At 36.9% G+C, this 25,230-nt stretch overlaps 1 protein-coding gene and 1 pseudogene across 1 annotated transcript; one reads left to right on the top strand and one right to left on the bottom strand.

Annotated features, from left to right (window-relative positions):
- Window positions 1-744: 744 nt before the first annotated feature.
- On the top strand, window positions 745-6,344 carry LOC148122295 (olfactory receptor 8B3-like; annotated as a pseudogene).
- A 775-nt stretch (window positions 6,345-7,119) lies between these two features.
- On the bottom strand, window positions 7,120-8,052 carry LOC148122294 (olfactory receptor 8B3-like). The gene has a single exon (XM_087905045.1). The coding sequence runs from the start codon at window positions 8,050-8,052 to the stop codon at window positions 7,120-7,122; it is 933 nt and encodes a 310-aa protein (XP_087761171.1).
- Between the last annotated feature and the right edge of the window lie 17,178 nt (window positions 8,053-25,230).

Below are 25,230 nucleotides of genomic sequence, written 5' to 3'. Positions count from 1 at the left end.
GTAAAAATGTATTAGAGGCCAACACATGTTGCCATGCTATATAGCTCCAATCTCAGAAATAAGGGAAAGAGTTAAGACAAAGAAAAATCAATGATTGAAATGATGATTTTTCTCTTGCTTCAGCTCTTTCCTTTTACATATTTTGGTTTTCAAGAAACATATTTTCATAGAAAGGTATTTACGGTTATCTCTGGGATTGGCTTAATATTGTGCTTCGTTATTTATTTTGTTGATAATTGAGGGTGGAGAAAAATTAAGAGCTAGTGGATAGATGAATACAAGGGAAAAGTGTTTTCTGGACACAACAGGAGAATTAAACATAACAAACTGAAATAGTTGTGAGAGCATGTACAGGATCTGTGCAAGCCCACCCACAGTAAATCCTAGCATAGAAACGAGAGCAGGTCACAAATTCCCATCTTTAGCTAAGAGTTAATGACAATTATGAGCCTCTGGGAAAGGAAGAATCAATATTTTCTAAGAGGTTGTCCCTTGGTAAGCCAGCTATCCTACAGTGTAAGGTCATACTTTCTAAGAACATATGGGAAATAGATGTTAGCCTGATAAAGAATAAAAAAGAGTATAAACTTGGGCAGACAGAGAAGGAAGAGGAAGGGTGAATATGATTAAAACAGGTAGAAAATAACATTATGTATGTGCATGTGTGTGAGAGAGAGAATTTAGATATGAGAAAGATCATGATTAAAGGAATAAATTCTTTTGATATTACTCTATGTGGTGGGAATGGCTGCATTTTCCTCTAATATGATTCCTCTCAGCTCTGCTCACAGATTCCTTGAAAGAAGAACGGTCCCTGAAAATGGCTCATCTGTGACTGAATTCATTCTGGTGGGATTAACAATAGAGCCTTATCTCCAGTGCTAACTTGTCATCCTATTTCTGGTGAGGTATGTGGTCACTGTGTTGGGAAATCTGGGTTTGATCATCTTGATTGTACTGAATTCTCACCTTGAATTGGAGTACACCCCAATGTACTTTTTCCTCTTTAACTTGTTCTTTGTTAACCTCTGTTATTCTTTTGTGTTCTCACCCAAAATGTTGATGAACTTTATATCAGAGAAGAATATTATTTCCTTTAGAGGATGCAATATTCAGCTTTTCTTTTTCAGTTTTTTTCTGCATTTTTGAGTGTTACATGCTGACCTCAATGGCCTAGGATCTCTATATGGCCATCTATAATCTACTCAAGTATAACATTACCATGTCTCCTAAATTATATTTGAACCTTGTGTTTAGCTTATACATAATGGCATTTTCTGGTGCTCTGGTTCATACTGCATGCATGCTAAGACTGACCTTCTGTGATACGAACACCATCAATCACTACTTCTGTGACCTCCTTCCTTTGCTTCAGCTCTCCTGCACCAGCACCTATATCAATGAGCTGGAGATTTTAGTTGTTGGCATTAACATCATTGTGCCCAGCATCACCATATTTATTTCTTGTACTTCATTCTCTCTAGTATTTTCCATATAAGCTCTACTGAGATATCTTCTTCCCTGCTCCTATATCCGCCCTTCCTCCATCTCCACCCTCCCACTCCCCCAAGCTCTCTCCAGTCTTTCCTTTCTCCCTTCTCTCTCCCCCTCTCCCCTTCCCCCATCCCCACTCCCATTCCTACCTCCACCTCCATGCTCCCAACTTTTGCCTGGCAATCTTGTTTCCTTCCAATTTCCAGGAGGATCTACATATGTTTTTCTTTGGGTTCACTTTGTTATTTGGCTTCTCTAAGCTTCCGAACTGTAGGCTTAATGTCCTTTATTTATGACTAGAGTCCACTAATGAGTGAGTATATACCATATTCATCTTTTTTATCTCACTCAGGATAGTGTTTTCTATTTTCATCCATTTGCATGCAAAATTCAAGATGTCATTATTTTTTACCGCTGAGTAGTACTCAAATGTGTATATTCCACACTTTCTTTATCCATTCTTCTATTGTGGCGCATCTAGATTGTTTCCAGGTTCTGGCTATTACAAATAATGCTGCTATGAACATAGTTGAGCAAATACTTTCGTAGTATGATTGGGTATCTCTTGGGTATATTCCCAAGAGTGGGTATTGCTGGATCCAGAGGTAGATTGATTCCCAATTTCCTGAGAAACCACCACACTGATTTCCAAAGTGGTTGCACAAGTTTGCATTCCCACCAGCAATGGATGAGTATTCCCTTTACTCCACATCCTCTCCAGCATAGGCTATCATTGGTGTTTTTAATTTTAGCCATTCTGACATGTGTAAGATAGTATCTCAAAGTTGTTTTGATTTTCATTTCCCTGAACATGACCTTAAGTGTGTCTTGGCCATTTGAACTTCATGTGATGAGAATTATCTTTTCAGTTCAGTACCCCGTTTTTTAAATTGGGTTAGAATTTTCATGTCCAGTTTCTTGAGTTCTTTATATATTTTGGAGATCAGACCTTTGTCTGATGCAGGGTTAGTGAAGATCTTCTCCCATTCAGTAGGATACCTTTTTGTGGGAGCCATTTTAGGGTTGGCAAGTGACTTGGCTCTAAAGGGGATCCCAGGTGTCCCCGGGGATGTCCCCAGCTAGGTCCCTGGGCAGCAGAGCAGACGGTTTCTGAACTGGCCTTGCCCCACTATCACACTGATGATTATCTCAAATATCACCATAAAATCTTGGACTGGCAATGGATGAAGATAGAGACAGAGACCCTCATCAGAGCAACGGACTGTGCTCCCAAGGTCCAGTTGAAGAGCAGAAGGAGAGAGATGAGCAAGGAAGTCTGAACCGGAGGGGTTGGTGCACCCACTGAATCAGTGTGCCTGATCTAATGGGAGCTCACCAAATCCAGCTGGACCCAGACTGAATGAGCATGCAATCAAACCAGACTCTCTGAATGTGGCTGACAAGGGGAGTTGACTGAGAAGCCATTGATAAAAGCACTGGGACTTGTTTCTACTGCATGTACTGGCTTTTTGGGATCCTGGTCTGTTTGGATGCTCACCTTCCTAGACCTGGAGGCAGAGGGGAGGAACTTGAACTTCCCACAGGGCAGGAAACCCTGACTGCTCTTGGGACTGGAGAGGGAGGAGGAGAGGGAGTCAGGGGGGAGAGGGGGTAGGGGGAATGGGAGGGTATGGGGAGGAGGGGAGGAAGTGGAAATTTTTACAAACAAATAAATAAATAAATAAAACAAAAAAATTTTTTAAAAGGAATTGATGTGATTGTATTTACAACTAGAATCATGGGTAAGTCTTTAGTTCTACAGAAACTCAAAACTTAATGCAAGTTTCTCCATAGGGAATATGCTTCCTCTTGTAATGATGAAACTATAACCACCCCAATCCCAGATGTCTTTTAAAAATATATTTGTGCAGGACAGGAGAGATGACTCAGAGGTTAAGAGCACTGCCTACTCTCCCAAAGGTCCTGAGTTCAATTCCCAGCAACCACATGGCTCACAACCATCTGTAATGGGGTCTGGTGCCTTCTTCTGGCCTGCAGGCATACACACAGTAAGAATAGTGTATACATAATAAATAAATATTTTTTAAAAAAATATTTGTTCATATGTGTGTGTGTGCTATTTCTTTATTCTTCTCACATGTATACATATTGACTGTAGCCTCCCATTCTTGTTCTCCTCCTAGGCTGATTAGTATTCATCTGGAATACACAGGGCAACAATGCTTCTTTGGATGTGGGAAGAGGAAATACTTATAAACTGTTGATTAGAGTATATATTAGCTTGGCCAATATTGAAACCAATTTGGAGATTTCTTAGCAGACTAAAAGTAGATCTACAATATGACTGCTCACACACTACCTCAAGGGATGTCCCCAAAGGAGTTTATAGCTTTACAAGATTTACAAATAAAAGTGTTTGCAAGAAAACACGGGATCAAAAATTCATAGCCCCACATGTGGTGATGTCTTCTGACAATGACCTCTGTTTTTCTGTGAAAAAATACAGTCAGTCTTAGAAAAATAGAGGTGTCTCACCTGGGAAAATTTCTCTCATGTAAATAGAACTGTCCATTTATGAGTGTTTATACTATAAATTGAGCAGGTCTTTAATCACAAATCACGTGGGAGACAACCTCCTGGTCATGTTTTTCAGAATTTTTAAAAATTGAGTTAATAGAAGTAGAAAGATACGTATTGACTGTAGGTTGCACTTCTGCATGGGCTGGCATTTCACACTGAATGAGAAGGAGAAATTAAGGTGAGAAGCTGCCATCATCTCTCATACCTGACTCTGGACACACTATGACCTGCTGCTCATCACTTATTTTACCTCAGTTCCCCATTAGATTCTCTTTACATTTGTTGTGAGCCATATAGTGCTCACCATTTTTTGAAGTTGTTATTACCATGTATTTTGTCACAGCAACGAGGAAAATAACTAATATAGCACTGAACAGAAGAAAATATTTTACATAGACTATACAGATAACTCTTATAACTTCACAATGACAATCTGATAATTAAAAAAGACAATGGATTACATATGCATGTCGCTAAAGAAACATACAAATTGTCAATGAGATCATTAACATTGCTCACTATAATTAGTCACTAAAAACATTTAAACCAAAGTTACCATCAAATGCTAATTCTGCAGATCTTGCTTTTAACTATTGAAAAACAGAAAAATCAAATGTCAATGAAGATTCTATAATTTAGAACCTCATCTCAATGTTTACAAGAATATGAATTCTGTATAGAAACAAACAAACTTGGCGTAACTAATATACTCTGTCTGTAGAGTTCAACATAATTTTTAAAATATCTACATTCAGTTATATTAACTAAAGAAACTCTCCATCCTCAGAAGAGATGGTCTTAGAAACTTGTTCAAACCCTTTATTTTTAAATCATTGTCTAAGAGCTTTTTTCTGTGCTTTCTGTGTTATTCCATTTCTCTGAAAACCTGTTTTTATTTGCATAAAATATGCCTCTGTTTATCAAATTTCTGGTGAGTTTCGAAATTTGGAATGGGGTAATCAAGATTTTTTTCAGGAGGGCTTTGCATGTTCAAAATCTGTTGAGATTCTTTATGAATATTGAGCTTAAAATGTCGCTGAGATATGATAGAGATAGCACTGGTTCTATAGATGTCTTTGGAAAGTATTGACACCATAACACTAGAAAATTTTCTTATCAATTAACAAAGATTATGCTCCTAGGTACTTATATCACTGCTTTTTAAGCAGAATTTTGTGTTTTTTTTCTACAAACACTTCAGCTATTGTTAATCTTCATTATTTATTTTACACATATTTTCCAGTGGTAGATATATTCCAGTGGACACAAACGTACATGCAGGCACATGGGTGTTCAAGAGCATGTGGATCTGTACTTGTGTGAATGTGAAAGAAAGATATTATAAGGGTAGTCTAAGCTATGAGCAAAGCATTTTTTGTGAATTTATGCATCAACTTCCTTTAGCAAGGCTATGTAATTTTCGTTGTAGAAATCTTTCACATCTTCGATTATGAATAGTGTTAGCAAAGACTGCAATTTCTTTTCCGGGCCACCCAGACCTATATTGATTACAATACTATTTGACCAATGACTTAAGTGTATTCTTAAATATCTCTTACATGTTAAATTAACCCATTTCTATTAATCTATGTATCACCGTGAGGTAATACATACTACTGGTAAGGTTCCCGCATCTGTCTCCTCTGGCAGCTACATGGTGTCTCTTCAATTCTGCCTACTCTCTCTATATATATCTCTCGATTTCCTGGCTGATTCTATTCTGCCCTGTCATAGCCTAAGCAGCTTCGTATCCCTTCTTCCATTGGGATAAAATTTTCTTTATTGTCAAATATCTTGAGCATTTTAAACTATCCAGAGAGATGTTTCAGTGCTCTTATATTCCCAGGAAGTTTCAGAACATATAAAAGAAGCTATAAAGAGAGATTTCTATTGCCTGTTCTTCAGTGTTTGAAGTCTTCTTCCTAAATAGTGTCTCAATAACCACTTGCAGTTTATTCCCTGACATAACTGTACTCACTCTGTTTGGATTCAATAAATAACCTATTTTCATTTTACAAGTAAAGCAACCTTTATTCCTGAAAACACTATTAGTGCACAGCAATTTTGGGCACTAAGGGTAATATGAGATTAATAAAGCAAGGAAAATAGTTGCAGAGCTATACAAAAGGATTTTAGTATTCAGATAGCAATATTATTTTCAGAACCATCAGTGAATATATGCAGAAAAACTTCTCATTTACTCAGTGTTTATCTTTTTGCTCCCCATTTAGTGACATTTGTTTGCATTGTTTCTATCCCATAAATTTTCTATTTTTAATTTTGTAGATGAACTTCAATCTTTGATGTAACAAAAATAATGGCAAAAAATAATCCAAAATAAAGTAACCACTGCAACAATACTAGACACATGTACAATTAATAAAGACAAATAACAAATTTCAGTTCCAAAGCTGAAATGTTCTTTTAAGTTCACATTCCATAAAATAATAATACAAATATGCAAAAAAAAGGATTTGAATTGATAGTTTGTTTGAAACCTGGAACCATTGAGTAATTCTATGAAATTATGAAAGTAATACTTTTCATTAAGCAAATGGTTACCAATAAATCAAACTTGTTACATTGGAAGTTGACAGAGATACGTTACTTTCCAATTAAAGATGTAGAGAAAATAACAGAATCAGATGTTTAAATTACACATTCAAAGAAATGTAAAAAATGAGAAACACACACAGTCGAAAATGGAAACCCAATAATACTTCACTTGACATTTTGAATATATATTTTAATTTATAAAAGGAAAAATAAGTTTGTGATGAATGGGTGTAACACTTAAGGCTTTGGATGCCTCTATGTTTAAATAAGAAATAGAACAGAAAGGGTGAACGTTAAAAAATTGAAAACAGCAAATCTGGAAGTTTTACATCTAATCCAGAAGACTCAAATTTCTTTCATGTTAAAAGAGGCTAGATTTTACAAATATTCCAAGGATTTCGGATTTCTGCTTGGTCAAAAACTGAAAAACAAATGAATATGTAAAAAAACACAGACATTGTGCATGCACCGAAACTGTCTTTGTGCCCAAACCAAGAGGCATAAAGGCAAAACGACAACCATGTACAATCAAAAGTTACTGCGGCTCAGGCTTTTCATCAGGGCAACTTTAATATCTTTGTTCCTCAAGCTGTAGATTAATGGGTTCATCATGGGAACTACATTGTTGCAAAAGACAGAAGAGATTTTTCCTTCATTCTTAGACCCTGCTGAGGAGGGTTTAAAATACTCAAGTGCACCTGAAACAAAGAACAAAGAAACAGCAAGGATGTGGGAGGTGCAGGTACTGAAGGCTTTGGACCTGCCCTCAGAGGAACTGATGTGGATGATGCTGGAAAGAATGAAACCATAAGAGATAAGGAGAGTTGAAGTAGGAATGAAAATGTTGATGCTCCCAGTAATAAGAATTATAAGCTCATTTGCATATGTACTCGTGCAGGAGAGCTGGAGCAAAGGAGGAATATCACAGAAGTAGTGGTTGATGGTGTTGGCATCACAGAAGGTCAGTCTCAGCATGCATGCAGTGTTAGCTACAGCATTAAAAAATGCAATAAAGTAGGAACCAAACATAAGGCTCAAACATAATTTAGGAGACATGACAACATTATATAACAGTGGATTACAGATGGCCATGTAGCGATCATAAGCCATTGAAGTCAACACATAGCATTCAGACACAGCAAAGAATATAAAGAAATAAACTTGAATCATACATTCCACATAAGAAATGACATTCTCCCTTAATATGAAGTTCATCAGCATTTGAGGAGTGAACACAGAACAATAACAAAGGTCTATAACGGACAAGTTAAAGAGAAAAAAGTACATAGGAGTGTGCAGGTTAGAATTCAGCACAGTCAGAATTATCAAACACAAATTTCCCAAGGCAGTGACCAAATACATTGTTAGAAACAGAAAGAACAAGGGCATTTGGAGTTCAGGCTGATTTGTCAATCCAATCAGAATAAATTCAGTCACCAGAGAGACATTTACTGAGTCCATTCTTCTCTAAGGTAATCTGTAGATACAGAAAACAGACCTGTATTAGAGAATGGTCTGTAATCTTCATGGATCCTTCTAATCTGTGACAGTTTGTTAGGAATGTTTCCTCTAGGCTGGACTAATCGCATAGGATCAGGTGGTGAAGCCACAAACTATATTATGTCAGAAAGCAATTGATAATGAATTTCCTTATGATTTCTGAAAAATATCACAAAATAAAGAATATATGAAGAAGGATTCAACCTTTTCTCATCTCCAGTCTTCTGTCACTACAGCTTTCCCCACCCATTGCATTGAGATGCCTGGACAGTACATTTTTGGTTGCTGCTGTAGATTCCCTTTGTTGTAGTACAAATGAAAAAGACATGCCAAAACTAAAACTAAAATAAAAAGAGAGAAGTTGGAAATGAACATTTCCTGTCCCTTTGTAACAAAGTTAGAAATCTGGAAGGCCTGAATTCTGATCATGCTGTAGAACTCCACTGGCGATCTTACAAGTCCATGGACAATGATTCTTAACACTCTCAGATGACCTTGAATGCTTTTGTCTGCCAGGTTCACTTAACTTTCTTTTTAATCAGGAAAAGAAAGAAACTTGATGAAGCCCATCATGTATTTAGAGACATAAAGGATTTGAATTCAGATGTAGGGGAGGTGAGGAAGATCTCAGAGCAGTTGGGTCAGGAAACTAAATCAGAACATATCAGATGAAAAAAATCTCCTCAATAAAGTAAAATATAAATAAGGAAATGTTCATTAAAAATAATACAAAGGAGAAGATGATGGCTATTAGCATTTCTAGGATACAGTACTCACAGTTTTCAGCCCAAGCTTAGAGCAGTCTTATTTTCCCATTTCCAGTCTATCTGGATACATATTTAAGATTAATGATGTTAGATCTTTCAATTCAAAAAAATTCCACACAAGGCTTAATTTTCCTGTTCCAATTTCTGAATTGTAGGAGATTATTTGTGATTAAGGTCTTAAATCCTTTCTGGAAGTAGAGGAAAGTGGCCCTTCTACCTCAGGAAGTGTGTGCTTATAAGCAGGGCAGTAGAATGTCCAGGCTCTTCTTCAAAGGAGAGTATTTAAATAGAAAAAAAGAGGTGAAAAAATTGCTCTACTCCCTGATTCATGACCCTTAATTCCCAAGAGACCCAAAATTACACTCATCCTTTCCACGCACTCTAGAGAAAGTGCCGTCCGCAGTGTAGACATTGAGATAGACTATTGCCAATCCAATTAGCTTAATATCTGAAGGGAAATCTGAGTTTGGGGTTTGTTTTTTCTTGCTTCCTGCAATTAAGTGAGAATTACCCATAGGTCTTTCTGCTGACTATAGCTGTATCTGAAATTTGTAGAGTGTTGTAGGAAGTCACTTCCAGTGCTGTGGTACCAGCAACATCACAGACACTATCTAAAAACTGTATTTCTGAACAAGATTGGTATTTGGAGACATGCTAGCATGGAAGGGGAAAATTTCAAGGGGACTCAACCAGAGTCAAAATACTGGCAGTTTCTCAGGAAACTGGGAGTCACCCTCCCTCAGGACCCAGCAATTCCACTCTTGGGAATATACCCAAGAGATGCCCTATCATACTACAAAAGCATTTGTTCAACTATGTTCATAGCTGCACTATTTGTAATAGCCAGAACCTGGAAACAACCTAAGTGCCCCTCAATAGAAGAATGGTTAAAGAAGTTGTGGAACATATACACATTAGAATTTTACTCAGTGGTAAAAAACAAGGACCTCTTGAATTTTACATGTAAATGGATGGACATAGAAAACGCTTTACTGAGTGAGGTAACCCAGACCCAAAAAGAGGAATATGGTATATACTCACTCATAAGTGGATTCTAGCCATAATTAAAGGTCTTTGAGCCTATAATTCGTGATACTAAAGAAGCTAAATAAGAAGGTGAACCTGAAGAAAATCATATAGTTATCTTCCTGGATATTGGAAGTAGACAAGATTGCCAGGCAACCTTGGGTGTACGGGGGTTGGGGGTGGAAGGAAGGGGATGGTTAGACAGAAGGGAGTAGGGGATGATTGGGGAAAGCTTGGGGGAATGGGATAGGGGGAGGGAGAAAGGATGGATATGGGATCAGGGAAGTATATATCTCAACTAAGGGAGCCGTTGTAGGGTTTGTAAGAGACTTGATTCTAGAGAGGTTCCCAGGTCCAAAAAGAGATCCCCAGATTGTTCCCTGGACAGCAGAGGAGAGGGTGCCTGAACTGGCCTTGGCCCATAACCATACTGATGAATATTTTGCATATCACCATAGAACCTTCATCTGGCGATGGATGGAGGTAGAGACAGAGACCCACATTGGAACACTGGACTTAACTCCCTTGGTCCAAATGAGAAGCAGAAGGAGGGAAAACGTGAGCAAGGAAGTCAGGATCAGAGGGAACCTTCATCCGACGATGAATGGAGATAGAGACAGAGACCCCCATTGGAGCACTGGACTGAGCCCCCAAGGTCCAAATGAGGAACAGAAGGAGGGAGAACATGAACAAGGAAGTCAGGACCGCGTGGGGTGCGTTCACCCACTGATACAAGGGGACTGATCTAATAAGAGCTCACCAAGGCCAGCTGGACTGGGACTGAACAAGCATGTGATCAAACCAGATTCTCTGAATGTGGCTGACATGGGGGCTGACTGAGAAGTCATTGATAATGGCACTGAGACTTGTTTCGTCTGCATGTACTGGCTTTTTGGGATCCTAGTCTGTCTGGATGTTCACCTTCCTAGACCTGGAGGGAAGGGAGAGGAACTTGAATTTCCCACAGGGCAGGAAACCCTGACTGCTCTTAGGACTGGAGAGGGAGGAGGAGAGGGAGTGGGGGGAGAGGGAGGGTATTGGAAGAGAGGGCAGAAGTGGAAATTTTTATAAATTAATAAAAAAATAGAATGTTAGAAGTGCTACAAATAGTCTTTTTTAGAAAAGAAACATGCTCTACTTGGCTATCCAGTATCATATGATAGGCTGTGAAGCAGTATAAAGAAGCAACATTATATGGACTGAGAGATTTCATATATATGAATATAAATGATCATATATTTAGCAACAATTAAGAAAATAGTAGCCCTGGATTTTAGAGAGAACATGGGGTGTGTGCAGGAAAAGTTGGAGGCAGGGACGAAAAGTGGAAAATTATGTAATTATATTTTATGTTTAAAAGATAGAAATAGTAAATAAATAAAAACTCTAAAAAGTTTTAATAAAAGAGAATAAAATAAAATAAAAATAAATCACTTTCTCAGTTCCTTTTTTTATTCCAAGCAATTCACCATTCACCAACTAACTCCCTCCAATTTACCTAATTAATGACCTGTTTTTCTTTGATTTTTATTGCTACATATACATGTATATAATTTTTATTGCTACATTTATAATTTACTGTGTAATTCACATATATGAATTATATTTACTGTGTAATACATATACATATGTATTACATTATATTTTTGCATTATATTTAATGTAAATATAATTTACATTATATTTGTGGTGTAATACATATATATATGTATGTATCTAGTTTCAGTAAGACAAACACAATTTTTCCTCTTTGTTGATACATTTTATAAATAGGCATGAATTTTATATGTACATTGGCATTTATGTATGTGAAATAAATGAGGCTAATAAACACTAGGTGCAGATAATAAAAATCAAATATGGGCACATATGGTGGAAATATGACCAATGTGTCAATGGTTTTATATAAAAATCATGTTAGGCAAAGTATTACTATGCATAATAAATATATAACAGCTCAGCGACATTCCTGACCTGCAAGGGGCACTGACTTCTAGCAGACAACCATCGGAGGGGTGAGTTTGCTTCTGGCCCGCAGCAGAAGCCCGGCGAGGAAGAGTTCAGACTTTCCCTGACCCCCTTGACTCCCAGGTCACCCTGCAGTGGTGACTCCACCCTGCTAAGCTCTCCCGCCTGCCATCACAGCTTCCATCCAGGTACACCTTCCTGTATTTCTCCCTTCCCCCTGGGGCCATAAAATTTCCCCAGCTCAGCTACCTTGCGCACTGGGCCTGGGCTGTAGGCACAACCCAGAAGGTGGGAGTGCCTGTGTTTCAATAGCCTGCCTGAGGAAAGGTAGGCCTTCTGTCAACGAAGTCCCTGCCCAACAAGGGAACCTGACCCAGTACCAGAAGATCCAATAGAGAGCATTTGAAGAAAGAGATGGGCAGACGTCGAGGCAAGACCTCCTCCAACAATCTGAAAAACAACATGAAAACACCAGATCCCAACGACCCTACAATAGAGGGACTTGAACACCTTAATCCAGAAGAAGTGTGAAAAAGTGCCATTATGAAAGCAATAGAGTCCCTTAAACAGGATATGAATAACTTATGGTGGGAATGCAAACTTGTGCAGCCACTTTGGAAATCAGTGTGGAGGTTTCTCAGGAAACTGGGAGTCAACCTCCCTCAGGACCCAGCAATTCCTCTCTTGGGAATATACCCTAGAGATGCCCAAACATACTACAAAAGCGTTTGTTCAACTATGTTCATAGCAGCACTATTTGTAATAGCCAGAACCTGGAAACAGCCTAGGTGCCCCTCAATAGAAGAATGGTTAAAAAAGGTGTGGAACATATACACATTAGAGTTTTACTCAGCGGTAAAAAATAATGACATCTTGAATTTTGCATGCAAATGGATGGACATAGAAAACGCTTTACTGAGTGAGGTAAGCCAGACCCAAAAAGAGGAACACGGTATGTATTCACTCATAAGTGGATTCTAACCATAATTAAAGGTCTTTGAGCCTATTATTCGTGATCCTAGAGAAGCTAAATAAGAAGACGAACCTGATGAAGATTATTTACCTATCCGCCAGGAGGTAGTAAATAGTCAAGAGTCCCAGGTAACCTTGGGTGCATGGGTGGGGGGGTGGGAGGGTTGATGGAAGGGGAGAGGGTTAGAGAGAAGGGAGTAGGGGAGGAATGGAGAAAGCTCGGTTGACTGGGATGGGGGGAAGGGAGGAAGGATGAATGTGGGATCAGGGAAGAATATATTTCAACTAAGGGAGTCATATTAGAGTTTACAGGAAACTTGATTATATATGGGATCCCAGGTCCAAGGAGAGATCCCCAGATTGTTCTCTGGACAGAGGAGGGGGTGCCTGAACCGGCCTTGGCCCGTGACCATACTGATGAATATTTTGCTTATCACCATAGATCCCTCATCTGGCGTTGGATGACGATACAGATGGAGGCCCACGTTGGAGCACCGAACTGAGCCCCCCAAGATCCAAACGAGGAGCAAAAGGAGGAAGAAAATGACGAAGGACTGCGAGGGATACTATCACCCACTGATACAAGGGGTCGGATCTGATGAGAGTTTACCAAGGCCAGATGGACCGTGACTGAACGAGCATGTGATCCAACCAGATTCTCTGAATGTGGCCGGATTTTCTGAATGTGGCTGGCCTGCAGTCTTTCCGAGAAGCCATTGACAATGACACTGGGACTGGTTTCCTCTGCATATACTGGATTTTTGGGATCCAGTCTGTTTGGATGCTCACCTTCCTGGACCTGGAGTGAGGGGGGAGGAACTTGGACTTCCCACAGGGCAGGAGACCCTGACTTCCCTAGGGGACAAAGAGGGAGGAGGAGAGGGAGGGGGGAGTGGGAGGGCGTTGGGAGGAGGGGCGTAAATGGAAACTTTTTATAATTTAATAAAATTACAAAAAAAAAAGAAATCAAAATGAAAAGGTTTGTCATGTAAGACACTTCAGCACTTCATTCTGTCTAGAGGTTATAGAATTATAGATGATTTTTCAAACAAAGACAATATCCAAAACTGAATTCAACAGAGACTTATTTCTTTGTTCGTATAGTCCATGCCTATAAAGTAAAAAAAAAATAATAATAATTGGATGAGAAGTATAACAAAAAGTTTGAAGAAATGAGTAAAGAAATGGATGGGAAGTATAACAAAAAGTTTGAAGAAATGAGTAAATCCGTGAATGATACCCTGGGAAACCAAGAAAAAACAATCAAACAGGTAAAGGAAACAGTTCAAAGAATTGAAAACTGAAATGGAGGCAATGAAGAAAACACAAACCAAGAACCGGCTGGATATGGAAAACCTAGGTAAACGAACAGAGACTACAGAATCAAGCATAACCATAGAATATAAGAGATAGAAGAAAGAATCTCAGATTCTGAAGATACCATAGAGAAAATAAATGCTCTGATCAAAGAAAACGGCAAATCCAACAAATTCTCTTCACAAAACATTCAAGAAATCTGGGACACAATAAAAAAACCAAATCTAAGAATAAGAATTGAAGAAGGAGAAGAATTGCAGATCAAAGGCCCAGAAAATATATTCAACAAAACTTTCCCAACCTAAAGAACGATATTCCTATGAAGGTTCAAGAAGTATACAGAACACCGAATAGACTGGATAAAAAAAAAAACATCCCCTCACCATATAATAATCAAAACACAAAACATACAGATTAAAGAAAGAATATTAAGAGCTGCAAAGGAAAAAGGTCAAGTAACTTATAAAGGTAAACCTATCAGGCTTACACCAGACTTCTCTATGGAAACCATGAAAGCCAGAAGGTCCTGGATAGTGGTACTGCAGAAACTAAGAGACCATGGATATAAACCCAGACTACTATACCCAGCCAAGCTATCGTTCACTATCAACGGAGAAAACAAAATATTCCAGGATAAAAATAAATTTAAACAATTCATAGCCACAAATCCAGCCTTACAGAAAACAATAGAAGGAAAATCGCAACCCAAGGAATCCAACATTGCCAACACTGTCTACAATAACCCAGACATCTAGCGACCCTTCACAACCACAACTCAAAGAAGAGAAACACACAAACTCTACTACACACACACACACAAAAAAATAATAACCGAAATCAACAAGCACTGGTCATTAATATCACTTAATATTAATGGACTCAACTCACCTATAAAAAGGCACAGACTAAGAGATTGGATACGAAAACAGGATCCAACATTCTGCTGTTTACAAGAAACACACCTCAACCACAAAGATAGACATCTACTCAGAGTAAAGGGTTGGGAAAAGGTTTTCCAAGCAAATGGACCTAAGAAACAAGCGGCTGTGGCCATTCTGATATCCAAAAAAATTGACTTCAAACTAAAATCAATCAGAAGAGATGGAGATAGACATTTCATACTCATAACAGGAACAATTCATCAGGAGGAAGTCTCAATCCTGAATATCTATGCCCTAATATAAAAGCACCCACTTATGTTAAAGAAAAACTTTTAGAACTCAAGACAGTCATCAAACCACACACACTAATAATAGGAGACTTCAACACACCTCTCTCACCAATGGACAGGACAATCAGACAGAAACTCAACAGAGAAATAAGAGAATTACTAGAGGTAATGAAGCAAATGGACTTAACAGATATCTATAGAACATTCCACCCAAATAGGAAAGAATATACATTCTTCTCGGCAGCTCATGGAACCTTCTCGAAAATTGACCACATACTCAGTAACAAAGCAAACTTCCACAGATACAAAAAAATATTAGTAACCACCTGTGTCTTGTTGGATCACCATGGAATAAAGTTAGAATTCAATAACAATTCGAACACCAGAAAGCCTACAAACGCGTGGAAGTTGAACAGTCAACTACTGAATCATCCCTGGGTCAAGGAAGAAATAAAGAAAGAAATTAAAGTCTTCCTTGAATTTAATGAAAGTAAAGACACAACATACTCAAACCTATGGGACACTATGAAAGCAGTGCTAAGAGGAAAGTTCATAGCACTAAGTGCCCAATTAAAGAAAATGGAGAAAGCACGCATTGGAGACTTAACAGCACACCTGTAAGCTCTGGGGAAAAAAAGAAGCATACTCACCCAGGAGAAGTAGAAGACTGGAAATAATCAAACTGAGGGCTGAAATCAACAAAATAGAAACACAGAAAACAATTCAAAGAATCAACGAAACAAAAAGTTGGTACTTGGAGAAAATAAACAAGATTAACAAACCCCTAGCCAAACTAATCAAACGGCAGAGAGAACACTCAAATTAATAAGATCAGAAATGAAAAGGGGGACATAACCACAGACACAGCGGAAATTCAGAGAATCATTAGATCTTACTACGAAAGTTTATATGCCACAAAGTTGGAAAATGTAAAAGAAATTGACTTGTTTTAGATAAGTACCATTTACCAAAGTTAAATCAAAACCAGGTGAACAATCTAAATAGACCTGTTACTAAAAACCTCCCTACCAAAAAGGGTACCTTCCGACTGGGAGAAGATCTTCACAAACCCCTCATCAGACAAAGGTCTGATCTCCAAAATATACAAAGAACTCAAGAAACTAGACACTAAAACTCTAATTAACCCAATTAAAAAATTGGATACTGAACTGAACAGAGAATTCTCAACAGAAGAACTTCAAATGGCCAAAAGACACTTGAGGTCATGCTCAAACTCCTTAGCGATCAGGGAAATGCAAATCAAAACAACTATGAGATACCATTTTACACCGGTCAGATAAGCTAAAGTCAAAACCACCAATGATAGCCTATGCTGGAGAGGATGTGGTGAGAGGGGAACTCTCATCCATTGTTGGTGGGAATGCAAACTTGTGCAGCCACTGTGGAAATCAGTGTGGCGGTTTCTCAGGAAACTGGGAGTCAACCTCCCTCAAGACCCAGCAATTCCACTCTTGGGAATATACCCAAGAGATGTCCTATCATACCACAAAAGCATTTGTTCAGCTATGTTCATAGCAGCACTATTTGTAATAGCCAGAACCTGGAAACAACCTAGGTGCCCCTCAGTAGAAGAATGGTTAAAAAAGGTGTGGAACATATATACATTAGAGTTTTACTCAGCGGTAAAAAAACAATGACATCTTGAATTTTGCATGCAAATGGATGGACATAGAAAACGTTTTACTGAGTGAGGTAACCCAGACCCAAAAAGAGGAATATGGTATGTATTCACTCATAAGTGGATTCTAGCCATAATTAAAGGTCTTTAAGCCTGTTATTCATGATCCTAGAAAAGCTAAATAAGAAGGTGAACCTGAAGAAAATCATGCAGTTATCCTCCTGGAGATTGGAAGTAGACTAGAGTGCCAGGCAACCTCGGATGCATGGGAGGTTGGGGGGATTGTTGGAAGGGGAGAGGGTTAGAGAAGGGAGTAGGTAAGGAATGGGGAAAGCTCTGGGGATTGGGATGGGGGGAGGGAGGAAGGATGGATATGGGAGCAGGGAAGTATATATCTCAACTAAGGGAGTCATTTTAGGGTTTACAAGAGACTTGATTATAAAGGGGATCCCAGGTCCAAGGAGAGATCCCCAGATTGTTCTCTGGACAGAGGAGAGGGTGCCTGAACCGGCCTTGGCCCATAACCATACTGATGAATATTTTGCATATCACCATAGAACCTTCATCTGGTGATGGATGGAGATAGAGCCTGAGACCCACATTGGAACACTGGACTTAACTCCCTAGGTCCAAATGAGAAGCAGAAAGAAAGAGAATGTGAGCAAAGAAGGCAAGATCAGAGGGAACCTTCACCTGTTGATGGATGGAGATTGAGACAGAGACCCACATTGGAGCACTGGACTGAGCCCCCAAGGTCTAAATGAGGAGCAGAAGGATGGAGAACATGAACAAGAAAGGTAGGACCGTGAGGAGTGCGTTCACCCACTGATACAAGGGGACGGATCTAATGAGAGTTTACCAAGGCCAGTTGGACAGGGACTGAACGAGCACGTGATCCAACCAGATTCTCTGAATGTGGCCGGATTCTCTGAATGTGGCTGCCATGGGGTCTTTCTGAAAAGCCATTGACAATGACACTGGGACTTGTTTCCTCTGCATATACTGGATTTTTGGGATCCAGTCTGTTTGGATGCTCACCTTCCTGGACCTGGAGGGAGGGGGGAGGAACTTGAACTTCCCACAGGGCAGGAAACCCTGACTGCTCTTAGGGATGGAGAAGGAGGAGGAGAGGGAGTTATAAATTAATAAACTTTTATAAATAAATATATATATATAAAACATCCCAGTATTAATGGTAAGTAGTTTGACCTCAAGATATATATTTTAAAAGAATGATATATAATATTCAAATATAAAACTTCAAATTCTTTTATCCAATATAAACATCTAAATTTTAAAAAATAAACCTTTTGAAAATTTGAAAAAATAAAGATTTACAAAATGTGTATGTTCTATTAGGAAGACCACAGGCAAATATTATACACTTGGAAACACACTCGAATAGAATGTATTACAAATTTATTTAATTCACACCATGTAATACAAAGTAATTAATCAGCAAGCACAAGCTTCTGTATTTTCTAAGCTGAAGAACATTTCATTATTTATCTAATGAATCAATAAAACTGTGATACTTAAAATCAGCCTTTATTCTGGGATGTAAATTATATATGATAAAGAAACAATTGACAGATAACTTGTCTATTATGAATCATTCCAGGCTTCTTCAAGAATATTCATTAATATTTCTTCGATATAGATTTCTTCTTGTCTATTGTTTTGGCTTCAGTTCATCCAAGTGAGATTGAATTAAAGTTGAATGGATTCAACATATATTGGATTTCGTTCATTCTAAAAACGTTTCTAAATGTGCCCCCATGACACACACATTTGGATGAAGCATTTCTAACAAAAATTTAACCATTTGTAATTTATTTAGATATTCTCAGGAAACTCTTTAAAGTACTATTTTCAAACTTTGTTCCTTCTGGTCCAACTATAACTGTACCACTGTGAATGCTGCTGTTTTCAGATGATGCACACTAACCACAAAATGTATACCCTCTTGCTCTCACTTACAAACCAGCATGAGACTCTTCTAGGATTGCATATTTTGTAGTTGTTCAATACAGAAATAATAATTTCAACTTAAATCTATCTGTCCCATTTAAAATTAATAAGATCCTTTTTAAAACTTTTGAATCTTAATAATTATTGAATGTCTCTTACTTATTTAAATGTCTAAATGAAAATTATGTTGACTAAATCAAGATACCACAATATTAAACTTGAAATTGCAGAATCCAGATACAGAAATAGAGACATAGATATGAAAATCTAATTGTATTAGTGTATTAATGTTGGGTAGCTATAAACATTGACTTTCTCCATGGTGTCAGAGCACATATTTTTTCCAGTATAGACAAGTCAGTATCTGTACCTTTTGGGACATACTAATATTGGTTGGATTCCTACCCTATGTACAAAGGTCAGTTTTCATGGTTTTAAGAATGCTCAGTCAATAATTCTCACCATTCTCTGTGGCGATGTGTCTGCCCTATTATAAAGGAAAAGAGTTTTAATATCTTCCTTGGTTTCACTGTCTTTTAGAAACTTGAGAGAAAATGTGACATTGCAAAATTTTTCTTTAATTTTCTTTGTATTTAATAAATATAATATGTTTTCTATACAAATTACAAAGGCCCATTCACTATAAAGAATTACAAAAGAATCAGCCTTCATTTGCACTTTATTCATATGCATGAACAGAATCTGTAGTACACCTGAAAAAATTTACAAGAGAACTTTACAAATTCCATAATTTTCCATCCTATGTGACATGTGTAGTATTTAAGAAAAATATTTAAGAAAAAATTAAGAAAAAGTAGTAAAGTAGTTGACTGGCAAATTTCCCTCATTTTCATTAAGAACATGCAGAAATTTTTCTCAAAATTTCAATTAGATAAGTAAATCCACATTAGAGTTGCAGTTTTCTATTGTTCATGAGGCTTCTTATTTTGCATTGGTATCTTGAATTTGAACATGTAACTTAGAACATCTGGTCTCTTTTGCACATTCTCAACTTCAGAGCAAAGTACTCCTTTATTTGCCAACACAACAGATATGTCAGGGTAATTAAAGATAAGTACAAAAATCTCATTGTGCACCTGCTTGCAATGTATTATATTTCTGCTAGACATGTTTTTCAATATCTACATGCAAACATACCAGCATAAGTTGCACTATTACCATCTGCTTAATGTTTGTGCAGGACACCAGTGTAATGAGAAATTTAAGATGTCGAATAGGAAATGAAGATACTAAATGAAATAAAGACTTTCCATGCTTGTAGATTTCTAGGTTTAATGCAGTGGTGTGGTCATAATATCAAAAGCAATCTACAGACTCAATAAAATCCTATTGGAATTCTTCATAGAAATTCAAAATCCATGAGCACCATTTCCATACACATATTTATATAAAATGCCTTAGATGAATCTTGGCTTGTGTTTTACATAGAATTATAACAATTTCTAAACTGGCTTTAAACAACCTTTGGTAACTTTGTAAAAATTACAAAAAAGTGATTATCATAAAATAAAAATATTTATGAACTCAGAAATTTGAAGATTGCCTTCTCCTGGAATAGTAAACATTCACTTAATATGTAACAGGCTATATTAAAATAAATAAGCACAGTTTTGTCATAAATATATGAACTCTCCCTTTAAATACCGAGAAGAACAATATATATTTCAGAAAACTGCTTCAGAGGCTAGGAGAATGGAACAGTGAGTAAATAAATCACTTGCTACAAAAGAGTGAAGGCTGAATTCACATCACCAGAATTCATATAAAGCTGAATATGCTAGCTAAAATCTGTCATCTCAATGTTCCTAAGGTGAGAGGAGAGGAGGGTAGAGGAGAGGAAAGAACAGGAGTGGAGGGGAGAGGAGAAGACAGGAGAGGAGGGGAGAGGAGAGGAGAGGAGTGGAGAGCAGAGGAGAGGAGAGAATAGGAGAGGAAAAGTATTTTTGAAATTGAATGTCCATTAGCATAGGAAACCTATCAGTAAACAATAAGGAACTCTATCTACCTCACTTGAATGTATTCTCAATAAGGTGGGCCACAGCATCTCTTGTTATTGTACCCAGAATTTATGTTTTTGATTTATCCTAAAAAAAATTAACTTTCATTTACGTGGTGTGTGTTTGTGTCTGTCTGTCTATCTATCTGTCTCTCTCTCTCTCTCTCTCTCTCTCTCTCTCTCTCTCTCTCTGTGTGTGTGTGTGTGTGTGTGTGTGTGTGTGTGTGTGTGTGTTGCAATTCTGTGGACAACATAAAACAGAATTTTGAAGGTTTGAAGGTTTTCCTTGAGATAATAAAGTACAAGAATGTTGTTACCCATAATCTTTCTCACAACACTTCTTTCACTTTTAGATACTGGACACGTTATTTTCTTGTTACTGTGATTAAATGCCTGACAAAAGCTAGTTGTCTAATAATGTCTTCGGGTTCATACTTTCAAGTTATATCATATATATATATATATATATATATATATATGTGTGTGTGTGTGTGTGTGTGTGTGTGTGTGTGTGTGTGTGTGTGTGTTATATGTATATATGTATATATATGATATATGTATATATATAATTTGTGATTTCCAAGAGGTTTAATAATATATACAAAATGAATCTGTTTCAGTGATAAAAATCTAGCTTTGACTTCATTCCATCTTACTACTTTTGTTGTGAAAGCCAATGCAATTACTCTGAAGCAATTCATTAAATAATTGAGTTAAAATAATGAAATTTTACAACTGATTCATAAAGTTACTGTGGCTTGTTCTGGTGTGCTATATGCTGAAATAGAATGTATTTTAAAAGGTTTTATTCTCTATAATTAACTCTTGAAGTGAGTGCTTACTTCTTTAGTTTGAGTGTGCCTACAAGTCACAGAATGTCCAATGTCTTACTTTCTTTTCCTTTCATTTGTGTTTTCACTGAGTTTGTATTTTCCAGTGTTAGGCTTTAATGCTCAGGCTGCATTTGTTCAAGAAATATGTATACCATTAGTACAAAAAATTTTGAGTTTATCTACAATTATAGTTGGAAAAATCCTCTTCAGATCAGCAATCAAGATCTATGGTTTATTAAGTGCAAATTACATATTCTCAGGATTTTGGCAGATATAATTTTGCAGTTCTTAATAAAGTATGGACACACATACAGATTCCGTTTTTGTTTTTAATTTATTTCCTCCCATTTGAAATTTGGAGTACCATATGCAACACCTAAGCAACATAGGTTTAGAAAGAAAATAAATCAAGGTCACAAGATAGTGTGACAATATACCAATTATTGTTTCCTCTGAAGCTGAAACTGTATTACCAGATATGAGTACAGATTAATCTCTCCAAAAAATAAGACAAGCATATTCTCTATTTCAGATAATTGTGATTAGATATAAAAATAAACAGAAGTTTGCATATTTTCAGCATGTAATTCTAGGTCCAGTAATATCAGCAACAGCAATACTCTAGTATATGCATGGAATTTAAATATACATTCAAATTATTTCATATTTCAATATATGAAGAATTAATATGGATCAAGTCCTTTCATACTCATGATGACTGATACTTTCAGGTGAAATTTTACTATTTTAAGTTTACAGGGCTTTACTTTTTCCATTTTCTCTTTCCTCTCCTAAATGAATCACCTCAAATATCTGATGAAGAGTGTATGTTATCTTCCCTGTTTTGTGATAAGTAGTACCTGTGTAGATAAATGTTAACTAATTCTCCCTATTTATTATATGAAGAACTCAATTTCAGTGTCTCCAAATTTTTTACTTCATTAATTTTTTATTAAAAGTATAAAAATACAAACCTGGATTGTTAAATATACTGGTTAATAAATAGGAGAGTTAGATATGCAATCAGTAATTTTAAGAAACATTAAAAGTGGAATGTATGCAACACATACAGATTAACTTTGGAGTGGAGGGAAAAGTAATTCTATATCTAAATTCTGGTGTAATGCCATGTGGACTTAGATTTCATGCATAGAGCAGCAAACAAAATAGCACAAGTTAAAATTCATTCTGAAAAGTATCAGGTAAGATTATAACTGAAGTATTACTATATTCCTTAAAAAATTTTTATGAAATAATAAGAAAATTAAAGTATTAGTGAAGAAAGATATTTAGATTCTAAAGTTTATATCCCTTGAATCTAGGAAGAAACTATAGAAAAGACTTAATACCTGATATAATCTAGAAATACTTCTGAATTGCAGATAATATTTTGTAATTATTGCTTTGAGTGTTCACCAACAGCAAAGTAAATAACTGTGTTTTGATTTTCACCTGGCCACAAGAAAAGACAAGATTTTTTAAATTTAATTTTATTTAATTAACATTTTATTTTCATTTATTTTACATACTAATCACAGTTTCCTTTCCCTCCTTTTCCTGTTCTCTGCCACTAACTCCCATCTAACCCTCACCCTCCACTACTCCTCCTCCTTCATTCAGAAAGGCAAAGATGTCCCATTGGCTTGAACAAAACAAGGCACATCAAGTTGATAAAGGACCTAGTCTTCCCCTTGCACAAACTTGTCAAGGCAATCTATCATGGGAAACAGATTTCCAATGGTTTTAGTATCACTTAAATGGTTTAGTTCACTGGCTGATAAATGGGATAGAAATAGAGTTACTCCCTTTAAAAGGATTACATTTAAAAATCAAAAGGAATTGAGATGGTTCTCTTTACAGCTAGGATCAGGATATGCTTTTAGTTCCCTAGACACTCAAAATTTAATGCTAGTTTCTCTTTAGGGAAAATACTCCCTCTTGTAGAAATGGAAATATAACTGCTCAATTTACCCAATTAATTTTTAAAAATATATTTGTGCAGATATACATAAATATATGTATATATGTATAATATGTATAATTATATATACACAAATATACATAATTTTCTTTATTCTTCTCTCATACCATACATCTTGACTCTAGTCTCCTCTATTTCCTCTCATCCTAGTCAGAACAGTATTCCCATACCTATTTCCAGTCAGAATGATATTCCTCTGAAATACAAAGGATAACAAATGCTTCGATGAATGTTGAAAAGGGGAAATCCTTATAAACTTTCAATGGATGTGTAGATTAGTTTACCCCATGTTGAAAGCAGTCTGGAGTTTTCTTAGCAAATGATTGCTTATATAATACATTGAGGACCCAAAAGGAGTTTAAATCTTTCTATTGTGATACTTGCACATTCACATTCATTGCTATTTTAATTACAAAGGACAGAAAATAGAATCAACCTAGATGTTCTTCTGCTGTGGGACAATGGTCTTGTATTGTTTTATAAAATGCTGATTGGCCAGTAGTCAGGCAGGAAGCATAGGTGGGGCAACCAGGTAGGAAGTAGAGGCTGGGGTTATGAGAACAGGAGAACTCTGGGAAGGGGAAAGGGTAAGTTTTCAGTCATCACAGAGGAAGCCAGACACAGAGGATGCAAGATTAGAATGCCTCACTGATAAAAGGTACCAAGCCACGTGACTAACACAGACAAAAATTTTGGATTAATGTAAGATGTAAGACTTAATAAGAAGCCTGAGCTAATAGGCCAACCAGTTTATAATTAATGTAGACCTCTGTGTGTTTCCTTTGGATTAAATTACTGTGGGATCAGATTGGACAGAAACCTTGATCAACAAATGGTGCCAATATAGACAGTTAAATCCACTTAAAACCTGTTAGAGTTTGGGGGGAAAAAATCTATACACAAAAGAACAGAGTTAAGCATGGCTTCTTGGTAGCAACATTTTTTCAGGTATGCTCTGTTTGCTAGAAGCAAGTGCGTCTCATTTAAGATAGGTTTCCTGACTTAGCTTTAGCTGTAAAAACCTTGCAGATCTTTTAAGAGGATCTACCAACAAATTTTAAATGGTGTTTCTAGATAGCGGATAGCATGCTTCTTGGCAGTGGCAGGGACCTTGAAATGCCATAGTTGTGGCAATAAAAATGGATCTGGTAAGTATCTCTTGCCATGAGGCTAGACTCTCAGAAATCTAAGGAATGGGGTAGATTCAGCCATCAAAGTCACAGCTTTAATGATAGCCATATTGCTTAGCAAATTAAAGACTCATACAGTCAGAAAAAGAGAGATATACAGTAATGATAGATCAGAATAAGAAAACCTCTAAATAGATAAGAGTGTGTTTAAAAATATATGTAGAATTGAGAGAGAAAAGAAAAAGGATAAAGTCCTTAAAATAAAAAAGAAAGAAAGAGAGTAGCCAATTGTGGTAGCACATGCTGATAGTATTAGCTGAAGGAAGTAGAGGCAGGAGGATTGTGAA

The sequence above is a fragment of the Myodes glareolus genome, chromosome 4 (assembly GCF_982192425.1).
Source record: "Myodes glareolus chromosome 4, mMyoGla1.1, whole genome shotgun sequence".
Taxonomy (NCBI): domain Eukaryota; kingdom Metazoa; phylum Chordata; class Mammalia; order Rodentia; family Cricetidae; genus Myodes; species Myodes glareolus.
The sequence above is the reverse complement of the archived record's forward strand: the minus strand, read 5'-3'. Positions and strand labels throughout refer to the sequence as shown.